We start from the raw sequence: 19,905 nt of genomic DNA on the forward strand, positions 1-19,905 counted from the left end.
AAGAGTTGCGACTGATCCAATCCCGGATTCAATCAATCGTAACTCTATGGAAATCCATCAGTGTCATATTTTTTTCTACAGAAATTTAAACAATGTCCTTTGAAAACATAAAGAATCATACTGATTTGTCAAGAAAACAATGAATGTATGAATATACGTCATTTCTAGAAAATATTTTCAACAAACATGTGTTTTATATGTTGATGTTGCTGGCCTTCCATAGTTACGATTGATCGGATCAATCGTACTCTTTGTAAGACGGGCCCCAGGTGTAACTCGTCATGTTGTTACTCTTCCGCCGTGGAAAAGTAAACCAATAACAGTCTTTATTCATTTTGGTCATTTATTCAAAAGATAACGTTCAAACGTTTAAAAATGGAAACATGAAAATACAAAACATGCTAGAGGTTTTGTGCGAATACTAAAATAAAATTTCTAAAATAAAATTCTACTTTACATTTTAAATGAATCATCAGTTATAAGGGCATTTTAAAAATCATTATGAGAAAGGAAGCTCAAGTCAGCGCAATAACATCTTATGAGAAAGGCAGCACAAATAAGATTCGAGGAGAAAGGAATATAATACCTTGCCTCTCCCAAATTTACCTGAATAAAAATAAAAATGTCCGCTTCACTCCCGTTTTATTTTGTAGCATAATAGGGCCTAATATGCAATCAGTGCACTCTTAAAAATATTGGGTAAAAATGTTCCGTGAGGGTTTTATGTGTCCAACCAACATTAGGCATTTCCTTTGGGCATTTTTATTTATCCAGTGTGATGAAAATTTTGCCCATTCTAAGGTAATTGCTGCTTATTTTTACCCTTATTGGATAATATGATTTTTTTTCAAAGCTACGCCAGTGGAGCTCATAATACTCATACTAATATTCATTATACTCATAATACTAATACATCTTAGGGCCTATCCTTTAAATATTTGTAGACTCGATTCACTCGAAGTAGAGAAGCAGATCATATTAAATTTTATTGTGATTAACAATGGCAGCACACGAGGCCGCGTTACACAACATCGCTAATTGAAAGAGCAATGCTGATTGGTTTTTAGTCAGTCTCACGATATTAAAAGGCCATTTCATAACCTTTGTGATGCATTAATTGCCCCCCCCCCCAAAAAAAAAGGAATATTAAGAAGGGTGACTGACACGACATTTACTCCTCCTGCGCCAAAAGCTCCGATTTTATTTCGTCTAAGATACTGGCCATTGGGTTGGGGTTACAGTTGCCAAAATAAATGAGGGTTTTGCTTTAGGTTTAGGGTATAGAGTATACATCCAGGGCTGAAGTTTTTCATTTGATTTTATTGTTTTCTTCTGCATTCATATTCGTATAATACATTTTTCTATAACATAACAATAATATATTAAAAACAAACTGTTTTTGGCATGCATCGTTATAGAGGAAAATATGTCGTTCTAAACAAGATAATGATCTCACCTGCCAAATATTATAACAAACACAATTTGCAGGAGAATGATTGTCATAGTAAGCAAATTGCTTGAAAGAAAGTGACAGTCCCAGGTTTAAAACTCTTTAAAATAGAATGAAAAATACCTTTATAGCAGAATGGTAATATATGTACACAATTTGAGAGATGAAGATGGAGATGAAAGGGATGAGGGTGACAATGGTTCATTCGGTTATTGTGTGCAATTTATAAAAGAGCAATTGTCGATGGAGAAAATGTCATGGAACCCACCCACTGAGGTTTGGTATGTTAAAAAGTAAAATCAACCAGATATGAAGCAGTCGATTAAAAAAAAATCAATTTTGAATTAAAAATATCAGAATGGGTAATTTAGTTCGGTTGGCCTATATATTTGTTTCATTTCATATTGAACTCTCTATAGGCCTATAATACTAAACTTTTCCTTGTATAATCTCCGATATATCTTTAAACGGTTCCATGACATTTGCTCTGCCTTTTTTTCATCATTTTAACTTACCTAATTCGTGTGTCAATATGAAAATGAAAAATGAATTTTGAATTCGATTCGCTGGCTTGTTTACAAATTTTCAGAAAGGTGCCTTTTATTCTATCGTGTCCTAACTCAGCTCGTCCCCTCGATATTTTTTCCCCAAGACCCATGCGCCAAGCCAAAGACAAAAACAAAACAAATCCATGTCTATAAAAACGTGTATTGGCCAATGTGTCATCGCCGGGGCACAAGATAACTGAAAAATAGGCCTGCCTGCCCGCCCCTGACGACTTTTTTATTGCAAGCATGTTTTTGCCCCCATATGCTCTCTGACTCTCAACCGTGATATGGTGATGAAACTTCATACAGAGTTACAGACCTATATTATTTTTAAGCATGTTTTTTGCCAAAACATCAATTTTTATTTTATTTCAAAAACTTTACTTCGTGAATTTAACTGCATGTCAAAATATATGACAATAAATGCCCCTTTTTTCAACTGAGCTCAGTGAAACGTGTAATTTGACGCGTTCCAAACGTTGTTCATCAGCTCCTATTTCATAAATCCCTACAGGCACACACCCTCCACTTGAAAATTGTCCCTCAGTTAAGACTTTCAGAAATTCGATTAATTTGCTGCCTTCGATATATTGTCACTCATATGTTTGTGTGCTTGCAAATTCATTTTCATCAAAACTTTTTGAATCGTTGAAAAGTCAAGGCCTATTATGGATTTAAACTTTTGTCTGGTTTACGTTGCGCAGATGGCGTTACTTGCTTTGAAACTTTTTCAGAAGGAAAGAATGTATCGATGAAGTATTATGTTCGACTAACAGTTCAATCATTGTATTGTATGAAATATGATTTGAGAGAAAAACAATAAAACATCTTTAAAAAAAAATCGTACTACAACAAACAAACCCTCCTATAATAATCAGTCATCAGTAAAATTAAGATGTAATTAAAATATGATTAAAAATACTTCCCGGAATATATTTCCAACGAATTTCTTTGAGTATTATAATCTCCACGATGATCTATCATTCCATTCCATTCCTTGTTTTTATTTGGCAATAAGTCACGATTGACTATTTTTGCCACACACTGCATGACGTCCTAACAACTTGGCTGCATGTCCAGTCATGATTGGACTACAATATCGGGAGTTAATGATATGCACAATCGGGTAAATAACCTTTGGAATTTTTTATCATGTTATACCGAGGTTGTTTTACCTGACTGCTAAGAAAGCACGAATGCCTGTGAGCAAGCAACCAGGGGACCAACGGCTTAAGGTCCTCTCCGAGGGACCTGGTAATGAGGATAAATGCCTTACCAAAGGGCACTAGCGCACCACTTGGGAATCGAACCCGGGTCACCGGAATCCGAAACCCCCGCTCTACCGACTGAGCTATCGCATCTCCAATCCTCCATTTGCATTCTTGAAAATTTACGTTTCCTTTATTATTTTGTCCGTTTAACAAGTAAATATGAATTCAATAATTGATAGAATATATCTTGTTAGTTGTAGTAACTATTATGAGATCCGAAGTAATGACTTTTTTTTAAATAAAAAGGTCTACTAATGTTGATAAATTATCTTTCAGAGGGAGGAAAGATTTCAAATGAAACGGAAAGGACTACACATGTATGACCTTTGACATGGGGAGTGCTCGTAGAGGTTTTGCGATATAAATAAAAAATATTGAGATTGCTAGAGAAGAACCCACATGAAAGGAGCATAGAAACAAGAATCTCTGTTTTTATTGAGGTGATTTCCCAATCAGAAGAAAACCATGTCTTCTAAGGGAGGTGGTAGAGGAGTACATTCGGGAAGAGGAGGGAAAACAAGAGGAAAATCGACATCTCGTTCAGCGAAGGCTGGAGTGTTGTTCCCTGTCGGCCGTATGGACCGATACCTCCGCAAAAGCACCCACCGCTACCGCATAGGTTCGGGCGCCCCGGTGTACCTCGCTGCGGTGATTGAGTATTTGACTGGTAACAAACAAATCTCATTTATTTCTTTCTCTCATGCCATCATGGCAGTAGTTGCCATTATTTCACTCGTTACAATATTATCTCCAAAGCTTTGATTATCAGCAAGCAAATCATACACGACTCCTTATTTGTTTTCTCTCCTGAGAATGATGAGAGGGGCCGGCTGTAGACAGCTGGCAGCCGTCTGTTTCGAGGAGTTTTTTAACATTTTTTTATTTTTTTAATTTCTCCTCATACACAGACGGCTCGCTATCGTGCAGCCAACATTAGGGGACTTACAATGCAAAATCCCCCCGTCGGGGCTCTTAAATTTTTGTCTTTAATGAATCAAACTTTTGTCTTTTTGAAAATTAACGCGACTGAAATACAAATTAATATTCCCTCTTGGCATTAATTGCCAAAAAAACGGAGAAAATCAAGTTAAAAGGAAGAAAAACAGTGACTTGCCTCGGCTGTCGCGCAACTTCACTGCCCTGTTTTATCCGAACTTAATACACATAAACATATGGCCATTGAGTCCCCTGTACAGATCGCGCTAGAACTTCTGTCTCTGTATTTGGTGAGTGAAGCCAACTGAGCTGAGTTCAGCTGAACAACCAACATAACAGAGACCGAAGCTTTTGGTCTAGGCCGGCTGTAGCCTTGAGCCTTTAAACTTTGTCTTTGTTGAGGCATCCGTGATCATATTTTTTTATGATTTTGATATTGTCATTTGATCATGGAGCCTTGAACCCCTCCCATATACATATAAGAGACACATGTAAACACAGATGGATTTCCCTAGGAAATCCATCTTTGAAGATAGAAATCAGGTAAATTTCTATCATTTTATTTATCTAATACACCTTCATACACCTAATTCGTATGAAGGTGCAAAAAATATGTTAATAAAAAGGGGAAAAATGAGAGGTTTCTTATCAGACCGATCTGGTGTAGATCCCTCGATCCATTCGTATACACCGCATATACAATAGGCTTGACCCTTGAACCGCTTCGTTATGACGTACCTTCGATTAGCGATGTTACAAAATGCCGTTTTGTAGATTTATAGATACAAATTATTATTTAACAAATAATGAAATGTAAAACTTGATTATAAATATCATAATTAATTATTATTACAATGATTATTACAATTATTCATAATTAAGTGTTAAATTCTATTATTTGTTAAATAATAATTTTTGTCTATAAATTGTTCTTCAAATCTGCATTTTGTAACATTGCTTATTGAAGCTACGTACATGTACGTCATAACGAAGCGGTTCAAAGGTCAAGCCTATTGTATGTGCGGTGTGTACGAAAGGATCGAGGGATCTACACGAGATCGGTCTGGTAAGAAACTTCTCATTTTTCCCCTTTAACATATTTTTTGCACCTTCATACTATTGTATTTGCGTTGTGTACAAATGGATCGAGGGATCTACACGAGATCGGTCTGGTAAGAAACCTCTCATTTTTCCCCTTTTTATTAACAGATTTTTTGCACCTTCATACGCATTAGGCATATGAAGGTGTATAGATAAATGAAACAAATTTACGTGATTTCTATCTTCATATAAGAGAGGTATGTAAACAAAGATGGATTTCCGGCCTAGGAAATCCATCTTTGTTTACATACCTCTCTTATATGCCTGTGACTGAGGTTTCAAGGCTTCGTGATGAAAAAGTATATGTAAAATATAAAAAATATCATCACAAAGTCCTCAAGGCTAGCAGATACATGCATGACAAGTGGCATTGTGCAAAGTTAGTCTTACTCTTAGGGGACCTTACTATACTGCTGTACTTTGGCAAATGGTAGCAAGTTACAAGAGTATCATCGGTTGTAAATGAGCAATGTGTGTGAAGATTTGATTGGCTATTAATCAGCGTTACCTGTACTATGGTAGTTACCATTATAGTAAATTTTATGCAACGGGCCCAGAGATGTTTATTATGCTGCGTTCCCATTTTGAATTAAAATGAATGAATTTCAACTACCCAGACTGACGTATTATTTTAGTTGAAATCTTTATAAAACGCATTTCATTTGTTGTTGTCAAACCAATTCTGTAAATTCTATGATTTCTATCCCATTTCAGCCGAGATTCTTGAGCTGGCTGGGAATGCAGCAAGGGACAATCGTAAAGCTCGTGTGACCCCGAGGCACATCCTACTGGCCGTCGCCAACGACGAAGAGCTTCACCACCTCCTCAAGAACGTTACCATTGCAAGCGGGGGTGTCCTCCCTCAAATCCACCCTGAGCTCCTGACCAAGAAGCGTGGTACCAAAGCCAAGTCTGTCTTTGATTTTGGCCAGGCAAGTCCAAAGAGTTCTGTGTTGCCAAAGAAACCAAAGACACCTGCAGAGAAAAAGCAGCTGCCTGTCGTGAAGAAACCCGTCTCCAAGAAAGCTGCATCATCTCCTGCTGCCCTTGGCAAGGGAAAGGTAAGGTATACAGGTGTCTGACTTCAGACAAATTTCTAGTTTTCAACATTTTTATGCTGTACATGTAGAAAACATCTATTTTTGTCTCACCTGCATAGCAGAGTGAGACTATAGGCGCCGCTTTTCCGACGGCGGCGGCGGCGGCGTCAACACCAAATCTTAACCTGAGGTTAAGTTTTTGAAATGACAGCATAACTTAGAAAGTATATGGACCTAGTTCATGAAACTTGGCCATAAGGTTAATCAAGTATTACTGAACATCCTGCCTGAGTTTCATGTCACATGACCAAGGTCAAAGGTCATTCAGGGTCAATGAACTTAGACCATGTTGGGGGAATCAACATCAAAATCTTAACCTAAGGTTAAGTTTTTGAAATGTCATCATAACTTAGAAAATATATGGACCTAGTTCATGAAACTTATACATAAGGTTAATCAAGTATCACTGAACATCCTGCATGAGTTTCACGTCACATGACCAAGGTCAAAGGTCATTTAGGGTCAATGAACTTTGGCCGAATTGGGGGTATCTGTTGAATTACCATCATAACTTTGAAAGTTTATGGATCTGATTCATGAAACTTGGACATAATAGTAATCAAGTATTACTGAACATCCTGTGCAAGTTTCAGGTCACATGATCAAGGTCAAAGGTCATTTAGGGTCAATGAACTTTGGCCAAATTGGGGTATTTGTTGAATTACAGCCATAAATTTGAAAGTGTGTTGGTCTAGTTCATAAAACTTGGACATAATAGTAATCAAGTATCACTGAACATCCTGTGCGAGTTTCAGGTCACATGATCAAGGTCAAAGGTCATGTAAGGTCAAAGAACTTTGGCCACGTTGGGGGTATTTGTTGAATTGCCATCATATCTCTATAAGTGTATTGGTCTAGTTCATAAAACGTGGAAATAAGAGTAACCAAGTATCACTGAACATCTTGTGCGAGTTATAGTAGTTTTCAAAATCAGCACTGCTGCTACATTGAATCGCGTGATGCAGGTGAGACGGCCAGAGGCATTCCACTTGTTTAATGGAGAGTTTTGCTGTAACACCATATAGGTTATGCACTTATCAATTATATTCCCGGCCCTGGGGGTCCTGGGACATAGCTGGGACATAGCTGGGAATGTACAAAAAATTGTTGCCTCGCATGCCGGGTTGTGTAGCCGGGACATAGCGGGGAATGTACAAAAGACTGTCCCCGGCCCGCGGGGACAATCATTGAAGTTAGCGGGGACGTGTACAAACTTTTTTCCCGGCATTGCTGGGACATAGCGGGGACTGTCTCAAAGATGTCACACCATAGTACAGGGGGAAAATACACGGGATCGGACGACCAACGAGCGATTTTGCTCTGAAATTGCGCTCGCATTGATACCCCCTAAAAAGGGAATAGAAATTGAGCGATCGGGAAAAGTATAGGCCTATCACTCCCTTTTAAAGATCTAGGCCTATTTAATACAGTCCGTCTAAATTTATATCACCAAAATCGAACTTGTCAGAAAAATGCGTCATTTCAATTTTTTCCCATAATATTTGTACTTGAGAAATGAAAAGGATATGAAATTGATTTAACTCGTTTTAGCACCTCAAAACAGGTTTAAAACATGTCATGATAGACTGCATTTTTTATATAGGGACTTCTATTCTGTTGTATTTTTCTTTCTGACGCGGCGGTGAAATGCGTATCTATATATTATATTCTTGGAGAACATGAGTTCGTATATATTAAACAAAATGTATACATTTGATTTCAACTCGCTAGGACCTCTCAAACAGTTTCAAAACACATCCTGATAGATTGAGCATTATGAGACTTCAATTCTGTTTTGTTTTCCTTTCCGTCGTTTTGTGGAATATGTGTCATAGATATTTCTTCTCGGAGAATGGAGAGTTCACAACGAAATATATTGAATATGTTTTAAATCGTACAAATACTCCACAATGATTTTAAAACATATAGATCTAGATTGTGCATTAATCTGAGATGTTGATGACTTCAATTCTCATTTTTTATATTCCCTTCTGACGCTGTCGGGAATATTCAGGCCAAGAAATCCATCCATGCAATCTTTCGAAGATAGTCCGTACAGCTACAGTACAGACGGTGCGGCTTGGAAGAGGACACTCTTCCCAAAACCGATGGGCTAGTATAGGCAGGCTCGCTCACTTATTCCTGGCCACGCCAACACCACGATCTACGGGCGCACCAGCTGTACTTTATATAGTCCGAGTTTTTTAGCTCCATTTCCAAAGATTTTGTGATCTTGTTAGAAAACACAGATAAACTGTAACTGATTGCAACAAAAATACAATGTTTTATTGCGCCTGATCTTCGAGGGCTATCCTGAAAACAACATTGATGATCAACAAAACAAGCGATGTTGGTATTGCTCCGAGACCAACGACACGTTTTTACAAATTTTCTTTATCTGGATCTAGATCTATAAACTTTCATTTTATTGCCATATAAGTACTACAAAACATTATCGGTTTTACTATGAATATATGTTTTGATTTACTGGCTTTGTGATTGATTTAAAAAAAAAAACATTTTAAAAGATTTTCTACTCTTCGTCGATCGATATGAAGTGCAATAGAATACGGTATGCAAGTTGCCACATACCGCGTACGAGATTAAAAATCGCAATGAAAATACGGTAGCCGGACAGAGGCCGGGGATGTACAGTGAGTCCCGGCGTAGGTGGGCCGGGCGTATGCGGGGATTGCCACATCGTACCCTGCTAGCGGGAGCGGGGATGTACAGAAAATGAGTGCCCGGCAGGGCCGGGACTTCGAGTTACTGTAGGTGGGTAGGCGGGGATGTCACGCTGGCAAAACGTACACTCCCCGCTATGTCCCGGGACCCCCAGGGCCGGGAATATAATTGACAAGTGTATTAGTCCTTAAAGGACAAGTCCATCCCAACAATAAGTTGATTTGAATAAAATGAGAAAAATCCAACAAGCACAACGCTGAAAATTTCATCAAAGTAGGATGTCAAATAAGAGAGTTATGACAATTTTAAGTTTCTCTTGATTTCACAAAATAGTTATATGCACATCGCGGTCGGTATGCAAATGAGGGAAGTGATGACATCACTCACTATTTCTTTTGTATTTTATTATATGAAATATGAAATATTCTCATTTTCTCCTCTTTGTCCTGTGAAACAAAGTTTTATTTCGCCCTGAACATGTGGAATTACCATTTTCGAACATTTTATGGTTAGTCACGGTAGTCCATATAGTCAAATCGGTAAAAAATGATATATTGTATAATTCAAACAATAAAAAACAAAAGCAATAGTGAGTGAGTGACATCATCGATTCTCTCATTTGCATGTGACTAAATTGTGCATATAACTATTTTGTGAAAAATAAGCGAAACTTTAAAATGCTATAACTTTCTTATTTTACATTTAATTTTGATGAAATTTTCAGCATTATGCTTGTCTGATTTTTCTTTTTTTTTAATCAACATTTTTCTGAGGTGGACTTTGTGGTCTTGTTAGAAAACACAGATAAACTGTAACTGATTGGACCTTTAAAAGAACTGTTGGTTTATATTTCTGATAGTAGCTCTGAAAAGAACCGTTAGTCTCGACGTTTGAGCTTTGCTTGTCCTTTTCAGGACTAACCTACATGGTGTTACAGCTCACACCTATTTATGTACACAATAGGGCCTATTTTGGCCTTCTAGATGACTTTCCCACTGTATGGTAAGGTTTATAAAAGGGGAGAAAGTTAATTGTGTATACTACTCTAAAGGGAGTCATTACATCAGTTATTGAGTATTTCCGCTAAGTAATCAATTACCAGGCACAATGTATGAGGTTTGGCTAAAGCTGTGATTATAATTGTAGAGCAACAGGGACAGGGTTCTTATAAATTGATTGTTTCTGTATACTATTCTAAAAAGAGTCATTAACACCAATTATTGAGTATTACTGCCAAGTAAATGATTACCAACCTGCACAATGTATGAGGTTCGGCTAAAGCTGGGATATTAATAAGCCTGTTCACGGTTGTAAACTGCGCACGAGCAGAAAAAGGTCATTGGAGACAACCATGAAGGTGGCTTTCAAATTCACTGACATACATAGGCATTTGTGATTTGATGATTATTCATGTATTCCTTTCAAAATATTTATCACATCCAAGCTGAAGAGTAATAAATAGAGCCTTCATAATCACTGGTATTTGACAGTAGCCTAAACAATAGTCAAATGTGCCAAAGGCAGACAATAAAACAGATTTCCAAACTTTATCCCTGATGTACTATTCTAATCACCTGGTCTATACAATGCCTTTTGTTCTTAGAATTTGAATACTCTACAGTTAAAGCTTACGCAACATCTGCATTCGAAAATGATAGTGCTTATCCTAATGAAAAATCACAAAGGTCATTTGAGAAAAGTTGATCATTAGCTAACCGTGAACTGGCTTATTGTAGAACAACACTCCAGGGACAGGCTCCTGTTAAATAAACACTATTTATTATGAGAACTTTGACATTATGGTAACCGACAAACTTCATACAGGGTTGTGGGTTTAGCAGGCAATCAGAATAAAGGTTTCCATAGTTGTAATTTTTTTGAATTGATATCAAGGAGCCGAAGTAATTAGTATACAGTTTTATACATCTTTTTGTGTTTATAATATTTGATCTGTTTGGTTAGAGTGTATTCTTTTTCCATAAAATATGTCAATTTATACTTGGTTTTTGGAGAAATCAAAAAGATGTTTTCCTCTTTTTTGTATCTCTATAGAGTGCATCAGCAAAGTCCATTCTGGGGGAGAAAAAGTTATTTCTTGGACAAAAGGTAAGAAAAAATAGCTTCCATTTTCTAAGAACTTCTGAAAACTTCTTATGATATATGTTTTGTTTTTCCCTTTCTAGTGGTCTCTTTATTTTTAGAAGAAATTGTAAGATAATTATTCAATATATTTATGATTTTTATCATACAAATGTCTGTATATACATTGTAGATTTAAAAATATGATTAACATAATGTGTTTTTACTCAACATTTAATCCCAGCTAATGGTGAATAATTTGTTCATATTCATGTTAAGTCCCAAGCTAACGGTCAATAATGTGTTTATACTTGTGTTTAAGTCCTCACCTAACAGTGAATAATGTCACCAGCCAACAGTGAATGATGCGTTGATACTTGTGTTTAAATCCCCAGCTAACAGTTGTGAAAGGAGATCTAACTGAAATCACAGCAGATGCTTTGGTCCATCCTACCAACTCAACATATGCGATGGCAGGAGAAGTCGGTCAGTATCAATATGTGTTTGCACTTGACACAGTACTTGTTTTGAAAAATATTAAATAGATATGTTAAAGTACAATAACAGTTATTTTAGCATGAATGATCATTATGTAACGGGGGGGAACAATGCTATGTGTATGTAACAATTTGGAGGTATTTTGAAAGTATACAAATTTGTTCTTGACAATGACGATGCTGCCAGACATGGTAACAAGTAATAAATTTGAACTAGATTTAGTACATTGAAAATCAGTTATTACTATTATGGTAAAAGAAAAATCTAATTACTTGGTTCCAAGGATGAAACTTCCTTAAAATTAAAGGACAAGTCCACCCCAACAAAAAGTTGATTTGAATAAAAAGAGAAAATTCCAACAAGCATAACACTGAAAATTTCATCAAAATCGGATGTAAAATAAGAAAGTTATGACATTTTAAAGTTTCGCTTAATTTCACAAAACAGTTATATGCACATCCTGGTTGGTATGCAAATGAGGAGACTATGACGTCATCCACTCACTTTTTTGTTTGTATTTTATTATATGAAATATTCTAATTTTCTCCTCATTGTCAAGTGATACAAAGACTAATTCCTTCATGAACATGTGGAGTGAGCATTGTTTAATACTATACAGTTCAGTCAAGTTGGTCCTTATTGTCAACTCTATAAAAAATGAAATATTGTATAATTCAAACAATAAAAAACAAAAGAAATAGTGAGTGATGGACATCATCGACTGACTCATTTGCATGTCACTGAGTTGTGCATATCACTGTTTTGTGAAAAATAAGCGAAACTTTTAAAATGTCATAACTTTCTTATTTTACATCCGATTTTGATGAAATTTTCAGCACTATGCTAGTTTGATTTTTGCCTATTTATTCAAGTCAGCATTTTCCTGGGTGGACTTGACCTATAAATAATTTGACTTAACATGCCTATTATTGTACGTGTAACTATTGCATAGCATACAAATGTGCATAGAATTTTATATCTTACTTAAATTTATTATTAATTTTTTTCTTTCAGGAAGTGCACTAGAAAAGGTAGGAGGTAAATCCTACGTAGAGGAAGTGGTGAAGCTGCGAGGAGCTCAGTCTTTAGATACGTGTGGAGGTAAGGATTTTAAAGTTCCATGACATTTGCTCCGGCGACCATCGCTCCGCTCAAAATTCCGCACACTAATCAAATGACCAACTTCAACCCTGGGTTTTAACACTACCCTAAACCTAACATAAAACCCTCTAGCAACCCTAACCCTTATCTCAGACGAAATTAAGCCCAGAGCTATTGTCACAGGAGCAAATGTTGTGTCACCAATTTGACACCATAACCGTTTCCCCATATCTCAAAGCTTAGTTATTGATTGTTCAATTGATTTGTTGAAGTGATTGCACATAATTTGTAAAATAGCCTTAAAAACAGACATACTGAAATTTTTGACATGCACTCATCGGAGTAAAATAGCATGAATGACCAGAACACAAAACAAAACAATATATAGTAGAACCGAAAAGACAAGGGATGCTAAACGGCGAGCTGTGATTTGCTGTCAAGGTAAACAATAAGTGCCTGTCGAAAAACTTCAGTATGTCCGTTTTTAAGGCTATTTTACGAATTTGCGTTACCAAGCGCTTATAATAATGAACACAATCATTCATAAAAGTCAGCCCTATGATCAGTTTAATACTAATTTTTGTGTTAGTGGGTTGTGTTATGAAACAGGAGCTTACAGAATGTTGGCATTTAGGCTGCATATTCACCCAAGCCCTGTGATGCAAAACCAATGGAAGCTTTCTTGAATCGGCTTGCCATTGGTGTTCACTGACAGCTGTCGACCCGATTGGCTAGGATCAAAGTTGTCAATGCAAATCACTGATGGCACTTATCATGAAATGCTTCACAATCACATTATGTATTTTTATTTTTTCTATTTTTCTTATGAAACACCCTTTGTGCATATTGCATGGAATAAAAGCTATAAAAGCCTGAAATATTGTCATAAGTTACAAGAGAGCCCCTATTAATTCATATATGTACTTTGGAATGACATAATTTGGGTGAGACTGTATATTACATACAGATATGGATAATTACTCCAAAATTCAGTCTTATTCAGTTGCCTTTATTCAAGCTTTAATAAAACTTAGTTTTTTCTCTGAACTCTGTATTTTTTTAGCTGCCATCTGCCCTGCCCACAATCTCCCAGCCAAGTACGTAATTCATGTCAACAGCCCCAGCTGGGGTGGGGCTGGTGCTATAAGCAACCTGGAGAAGTGCATCAAGAATTGCCTGGCTCTAGCAGACGAGAAGAAAATCACCTCTATAGCCATTCCGTCAGTTAGTAGCGGCAGGTAAGACAATGAGGAAATATTCAGTTGCATACACATTTAAGATGGAATGGACCATTGTCCTAATAAAAGCAGAAAAATTACAGCAATGTATCAGTGGTAGTTTGAAAAAAAAATTGGCAAAAGCTAACAGAGTTACCAGGGGTTGTTTTTCTCCAAATGTTGTTTTTATGATTTCATATGCCAGCTGCTCTATCATTTAATGTGTATTATGCATGATTCCTTAAAGCGTTATCTCACAGTTAACCCAATTTTGACAGGAGTAACATTTAAGGTAACATTTTTTTGTTAAGTACATGTATAAACCAAACATTACATCACTAATTATTAGGGCTCCATGACATTTGCTCCTGTGGAAATTGCTCCAACTGAAAATGTGTGTGTGAAGCGAAACCTGAACCTGATCTTCAAATCTTTCCTTGATCTTAATCCTAATCCTCACATGATTCTGAAATAATAACCACATCACATCCCTAACCCTTGCCCTTATATCTTCAGAGATATTATCGGAGGAGTGGTTGTCATAAGAGCAAATGTTGTGTTCCCATTATGAATGAATGAACTTTATTGATCCTCCTTGAAAAAGTAACATATAACAAGATACATGTACAATTATATGCTAACGCATATGTTGAAAACGTTTAAAAGCAACAAATATCGATAATTAAAAGAAAGTAATATAAAGACAAGGAAGACAAGGAGACCTTTGGAAGCCAGGCTTGTTATACGGTCCCTCAGTATTGAAACAATACGTTATTTGTTTGTTTAAAGCCAAACTTGATTCTAGCTAAACTGGTTGATAATACTAAAAAAAAATAATAGGTTGTACTAAGGTTATACAAGGATACATATGTGGTTAAAAACTATTTACAGAAGAATAATGGATATGTTGAAAAAAAAAGTAGGTATAAAAAAAAAGATAGATAGATAGAATAACGGGGGGAGCACGAAGTTACAAGATAGAAAATGTCAAGAGATAAGAGATTTGTAACAAAAACTATAATTGAAATGACTACTAGTACTTAATGACAGAAGTACATGTACATGTACCAGTTGGTCTAGACATTTTACAGAATTAATATTGCTAATCACATAGTTCTGCATGTATTTAAAAGAAAAACAATTATACATCATAAATGTACTTATTCAAAAATGAAAGTTTCAATTTCCTTTTAAAAACAGAAATACTTCATGTTATCTGGAATATTTTGCATTTCATGATTACTGAGTATTGAGATCCTCCACATTTTCCAAACAAGTTATTTTTACTCATAAAATGTTCATGTGCAGGTGTTTATATTTATATATCTTTTATTCTTTTCAGGGCTGGTTTTCCAAAGCAGACTGCAGCTGAGACTATCCTCCGTACCATCAGCCACTACTTCGTGTCAGTCATGGCCTCCTCCCTCAAACAGATCTACTTTGTTCTTTACGACCAAGAGAGCGTTGACGTCTACGTCACAGAACTCAATAGGCTGGAAACTGATCAATGAGGGGGTTCGTTGGACCAAACTTAGAGGATATTAGCATCTTAGCCAAGTTGTACATGTTTGTATATCTCTTTTGTCATTTTCTATCGAGTGGATTAACATTGAAACATTTCGGGAGGGTGAGATACGAGTATGTGATTTCTTAATTCTTTACATGCAGTATGTAGTCCCACTAATTGAGGTGTGTTCTGGAAAGAAGCTTTATTGTTTTTCACACAAGTAAAAGGAGATTTGATATACAAGCTTTGAGAGTTTAAGGATACCAGTAAATATGTGGTGTCAGTTCCCTTGTTTCATTGCAGGCCGAGGTTCGATTGCTCTGCATTAAAACATTAGCCAATGTTTTGGTTGTGAGAATGCATACATCCAGTGGAGCATTTCATGAAGTGTGAATCCCTGACATTTCCTCTCAGCCAATCAGATTCAAGCATTTCAGTAGCTTTTAACAGTTGGTGATTTTTTTTTTTCACAAACAAGGTGCTTTATGAAATGCTCCTATCACTAACAAACTAATTTCATGTGTGAGCTGTTGTGATAAACTTGTCGTGACCATCTCACAATCCTGATGGCACTTTCTAATGCTGCATCATATAAATGCTATGCATTCAAGTAAATATTTCTTAAGATGTACACTCTGTTGTTAAAATTAAGTCTAAATTTACAAAATGATATTCTCCTATAGGAAGTAAGTCCAAATGACATTAATGAACTGCTGTGCTCATCTATTATTTTTAAGTAATTAATTTCTTTGATCTCTAGAGATGCCTGTATGTTTTGCTCTTGAAATTATAACAAAAGTCAATCAATTATGCCTATATGAAATATGATAACATAACAATGTAGTACATGTAGTAATCTGTTTTGTTTCATATGAGTATGGTAACTAGTGTTGCTACGGCACTTGGAAAGAGGATTTTTCATTCAAAATGTATATTTGATATCTTACCTCTTTTTTAAATGATCATGAAAGTAAGCTTTTTTGATGTACAAAATTGTGATTTGTATTTGTAGAATTTCCCTTATTTGATGTCCATTTATTGATAGATGACGTCAGATTTTTGTGTAAATGTAGATGAGATACTGTACTTTGAGAGCGTAAGCCTTGTCCGGAGACAAGAAAGAGTCTAGACTGCAAATATGAGTGCTTTCACCAAATTATGAATAGATCATAGATATGGTTAGATATTTTTATTATTATTAATCATGATGCTGATTGTTAGAGGAAAAACTTGTAATGCCCATGCTGCTTTAAGTTGAGTTCTTTTGCTTTGGTCATTTTGTCTCGCCTGCGTAGCAGAGCGAGACTGTAGGCACCGCTTTTCCAACGGCAGCGGCGGCATCAACATTGACATCTCAACCTGTGGTTAAGTTTTTGAAATGACATCATAACTTTGAAAGTATATGAACCTAGTTCATGAAACAAACTTGGACGTAAGGGTAATCAAGTATTACTGAACGTCAGGCCTGAGTTTAAGGTCACATGACTGAGGTCGAAGGTCATTTAGGGTCAATGAACTTTTTGGGGGTAATTGCTGAATTATTACCATTGTAACTTTGTTTATGGATCTAGCTCATAAAACTTAGACATAAGAGTAATCAACTATCAAGTATTATTGGCCAAATGTCATTTAGGGTCAATGAACGTAGTAATATATGATTGTATGAATGGTGTTTTTCACGAATAATATATAGTTGTTTTCAAAGTTAGCACTGCTGATATATTGCATCACATAATGCAGGCAAGACTGCCAGAGGCACTCCACTTGTTTTGAAATCAGAGAGCTTTCTTGGAGAATTTACTCTTCTCGGATGATTACTCTACTTGGATGATTACAGTGTAGCAGATGTCTACCATCCAGAATAGAATATCCTTTTATGCACAGCAGATCTTATTTGGGTACCCTAGGTCGAAAGTCATATGATTTGAATTAATAGAGCCAAAGAAATCAAGCAAAACACTTAAAATTTCATCAAAATTACATGAAATTAACGAAGTAAGGATATGCCATTTTCGTTTTTTTTTGCATTATTTTTGTGAAACAGGTCTATGCGAGTCATCTGCATTGGACAAATTGATATGTTTGTCTTCCCAATTTTTCGTTTGTATATTATTATTTAAAATTTGAATTACTCTGTATTTTCTGCTCCAAATTCAGAAATTATGCAATCTCATTGAGGCAAATTATTTTTTCAACTTTGCAGTCTCTCTATGTAGGAAAAGGTGAAGTTCTTATTGAAGGAAAGTGGAGACTTGACATCGTCATCTCACTCATTACATATTCTTGCTGTTTCTCCCCAATTCTGATGAAATATGACTGTTTTTCTTGTATTATTTTACTGTATTTATTCAAACCATATTATTTCTTAGCCTGGAGTACCGAGTACCCCCATTTTGCTGTGTATTCTCCACCTATGTCTTTAGATGGTGAAGTCGTTGCCTTACATTCCATCCTCTGACAATGCTTGAAGCGGGTCAAGGAATGTTTGTGCTGAGACGGCTCATTTATGTGAACACCACATAAAGGCACTTGAGGCTATAGATATTCCCAGTGATTTTCACAAAACCTAGGGTAAGCGTATTATAATCAACCCTCTTTGACTAACTGAATTGTCTCTGTCTTTGCATTTAAAAAAAACTGAAATAGTTAATCTTCCTCGCCCGATCGTAAGTAAGTCTTAGGAAAAACTAAAGGGCATCATGAAAGATCAAAGTGAGTATTTTTACATCATGCATTCCAGAAGGAATAAATTTATCTTGAAAATCTTGTTTTTTGAGAAGTCACAAAAGTATATTTTATAAGTATATTTCAGAATTTTTAAAATGTGTGAATTGAATTATTTGAGCTTATCAGCTATCAGTATATGAGTATTGTCTTGATCTAGATACAAAGGTGGTTAGATTATTATGTAATGTTAATGCATGAAACTGATTTTCAAAACATGACAGCCTAGATTCTTGGCCCTTTTGTATGAAATATATTATTTTGACTCTGTCATCCAATGATTACTTCTATGGATGGAATCATTGGTTTTGATTGGCTGTTGGGTCATCATGTTACCATGGTAGTTACCATTCTATGTCAAAGTTACCATAATAATTACTTTTATGAAACTTGGCCCTGGTGTTGTCACTCTGTGTCCAAAGGTGTGAACCTGATCATTCTGCAGCTCACATTTTGACCCCATTTAGCAGCCTTTCAAGTTGACTTTTAGCCGTATTTTGTTCAAAACTGGTACAATAAAAATTAGTATTTCGTATTCTAAGAACACAAGAGCACATACTAAACCATGCCTTTCCAATGTCAAACACACCTTTGCCAAGTTAAATATTAGACCAAAAATTGGAAACTAGGAACAAGGGAAAAAAAAAAGATTCAAATTAAATTGAATTTTCTGATAAAGTTGCATAGCGCCAGCTGATGGTCAGTTTCCAATAGTGCATGTCGCCACAACTGGGCGTTGTGGCGTGCGCCTGTAATCCAAGCTATGCGGGGAAGTTACAATTTGATGCAGAGGTTCGAGCCCTGGTCACGTCTTTCGGATGGTGACGTTAAAGGTCGGTCCCAGACGTAAATAATCATATCTGATTGATACACGTCTGACAAAACTCAAATACACACACACACACACACACATGTCGAGTTCTCAGCGCATGTCATGACATGCTGACCTGATTTGAAGCTCGCAAGTTCTAAAATGTAGAGAAGTATATTTGCAAACATTTTTTGAAGGAAAAAAAACTTTAGAAAATCGTACCAGCAGATTGAATTGCTATTTCAATTTCATTATTTGCTTATTTCAGCAAATGAATAAAAAAATGTTTTTGTTGTATGTGTATATATCATGTAAGCTCGAAAATATAATAATGTGTTTTTTAAATCTCTTTATAACTAAAGTTATATCAAGGCATACAACATGCCCTTTTTATTGCCATTTTGCAACTCCATAAAGTAATAAAAATTATTTTGTTTTATATAGTGCAAGTACCATAGCGAAATTGAAAGGAATTATTTAGACAAATTTGATATTTATATATTTCTATCACATGCATAGAACTGCACATAATTTCATATTATTTAGTTTCATATTAATATTCTTATTAGTTAGGTTTGAAAAACCTTGATCTTATGATTTGATGGCGTATCATGTTGTACTTTTCGAAAATATATTGTGAATTGCTAGAAAAGTGTAAGCTACTATTCATTCCCATAGTCTTTCTTTTGATTTTTAATTCAAAAATAGTAATAACGAATGTAAGGGGTAGACGGGGAGAGGAAGAATGAGGGGGAGGAGGAGGAAGAGTTGGAGAGGGGAGAAGGGGAAAGGAGGATGAATTCGAGAGGAGAAGGGGGAAGAGGAATGCGAGAGAGAAGGGGAAGGAGGTGGTAGAGGGGAGGAGAAGGGGAAAGGA

At 36.0% G+C, this 19,905-nt stretch overlaps 1 protein-coding gene across 1 annotated transcript; it reads left to right on the forward strand.

Moving 5' to 3' along the window:
- Positions 1 to 3,580: 3,580 nt before the first annotated feature.
- Positions 3,581 to 19,690, forward strand: LOC129281881 (core histone macro-H2A.1-like). The gene is made up of 7 exons (XM_054917811.2): positions 3,581 to 3,936; positions 6,021 to 6,367; positions 11,144 to 11,197; positions 11,566 to 11,656; positions 12,683 to 12,769; positions 13,833 to 14,007; positions 15,329 to 19,690. Exons 1-7 carry the CDS (start codon positions 3,735 to 3,737, stop codon positions 15,495 to 15,497), a joined length of 1,125 nt encoding a protein of 374 aa, XP_054773786.2. The 5' UTR covers positions 3,581 to 3,734; the 3' UTR covers positions 15,498 to 19,690.
- The last annotated feature ends 215 nt before the right edge of the window (positions 19,691 to 19,905 follow it).

The sequence above is a fragment of the Lytechinus pictus genome, chromosome 18, assembly GCF_037042905.1.
Source record: "Lytechinus pictus isolate F3 Inbred chromosome 18, Lp3.0, whole genome shotgun sequence".
Classification (NCBI taxonomy): domain Eukaryota; kingdom Metazoa; phylum Echinodermata; class Echinoidea; order Temnopleuroida; family Toxopneustidae; genus Lytechinus; species Lytechinus pictus.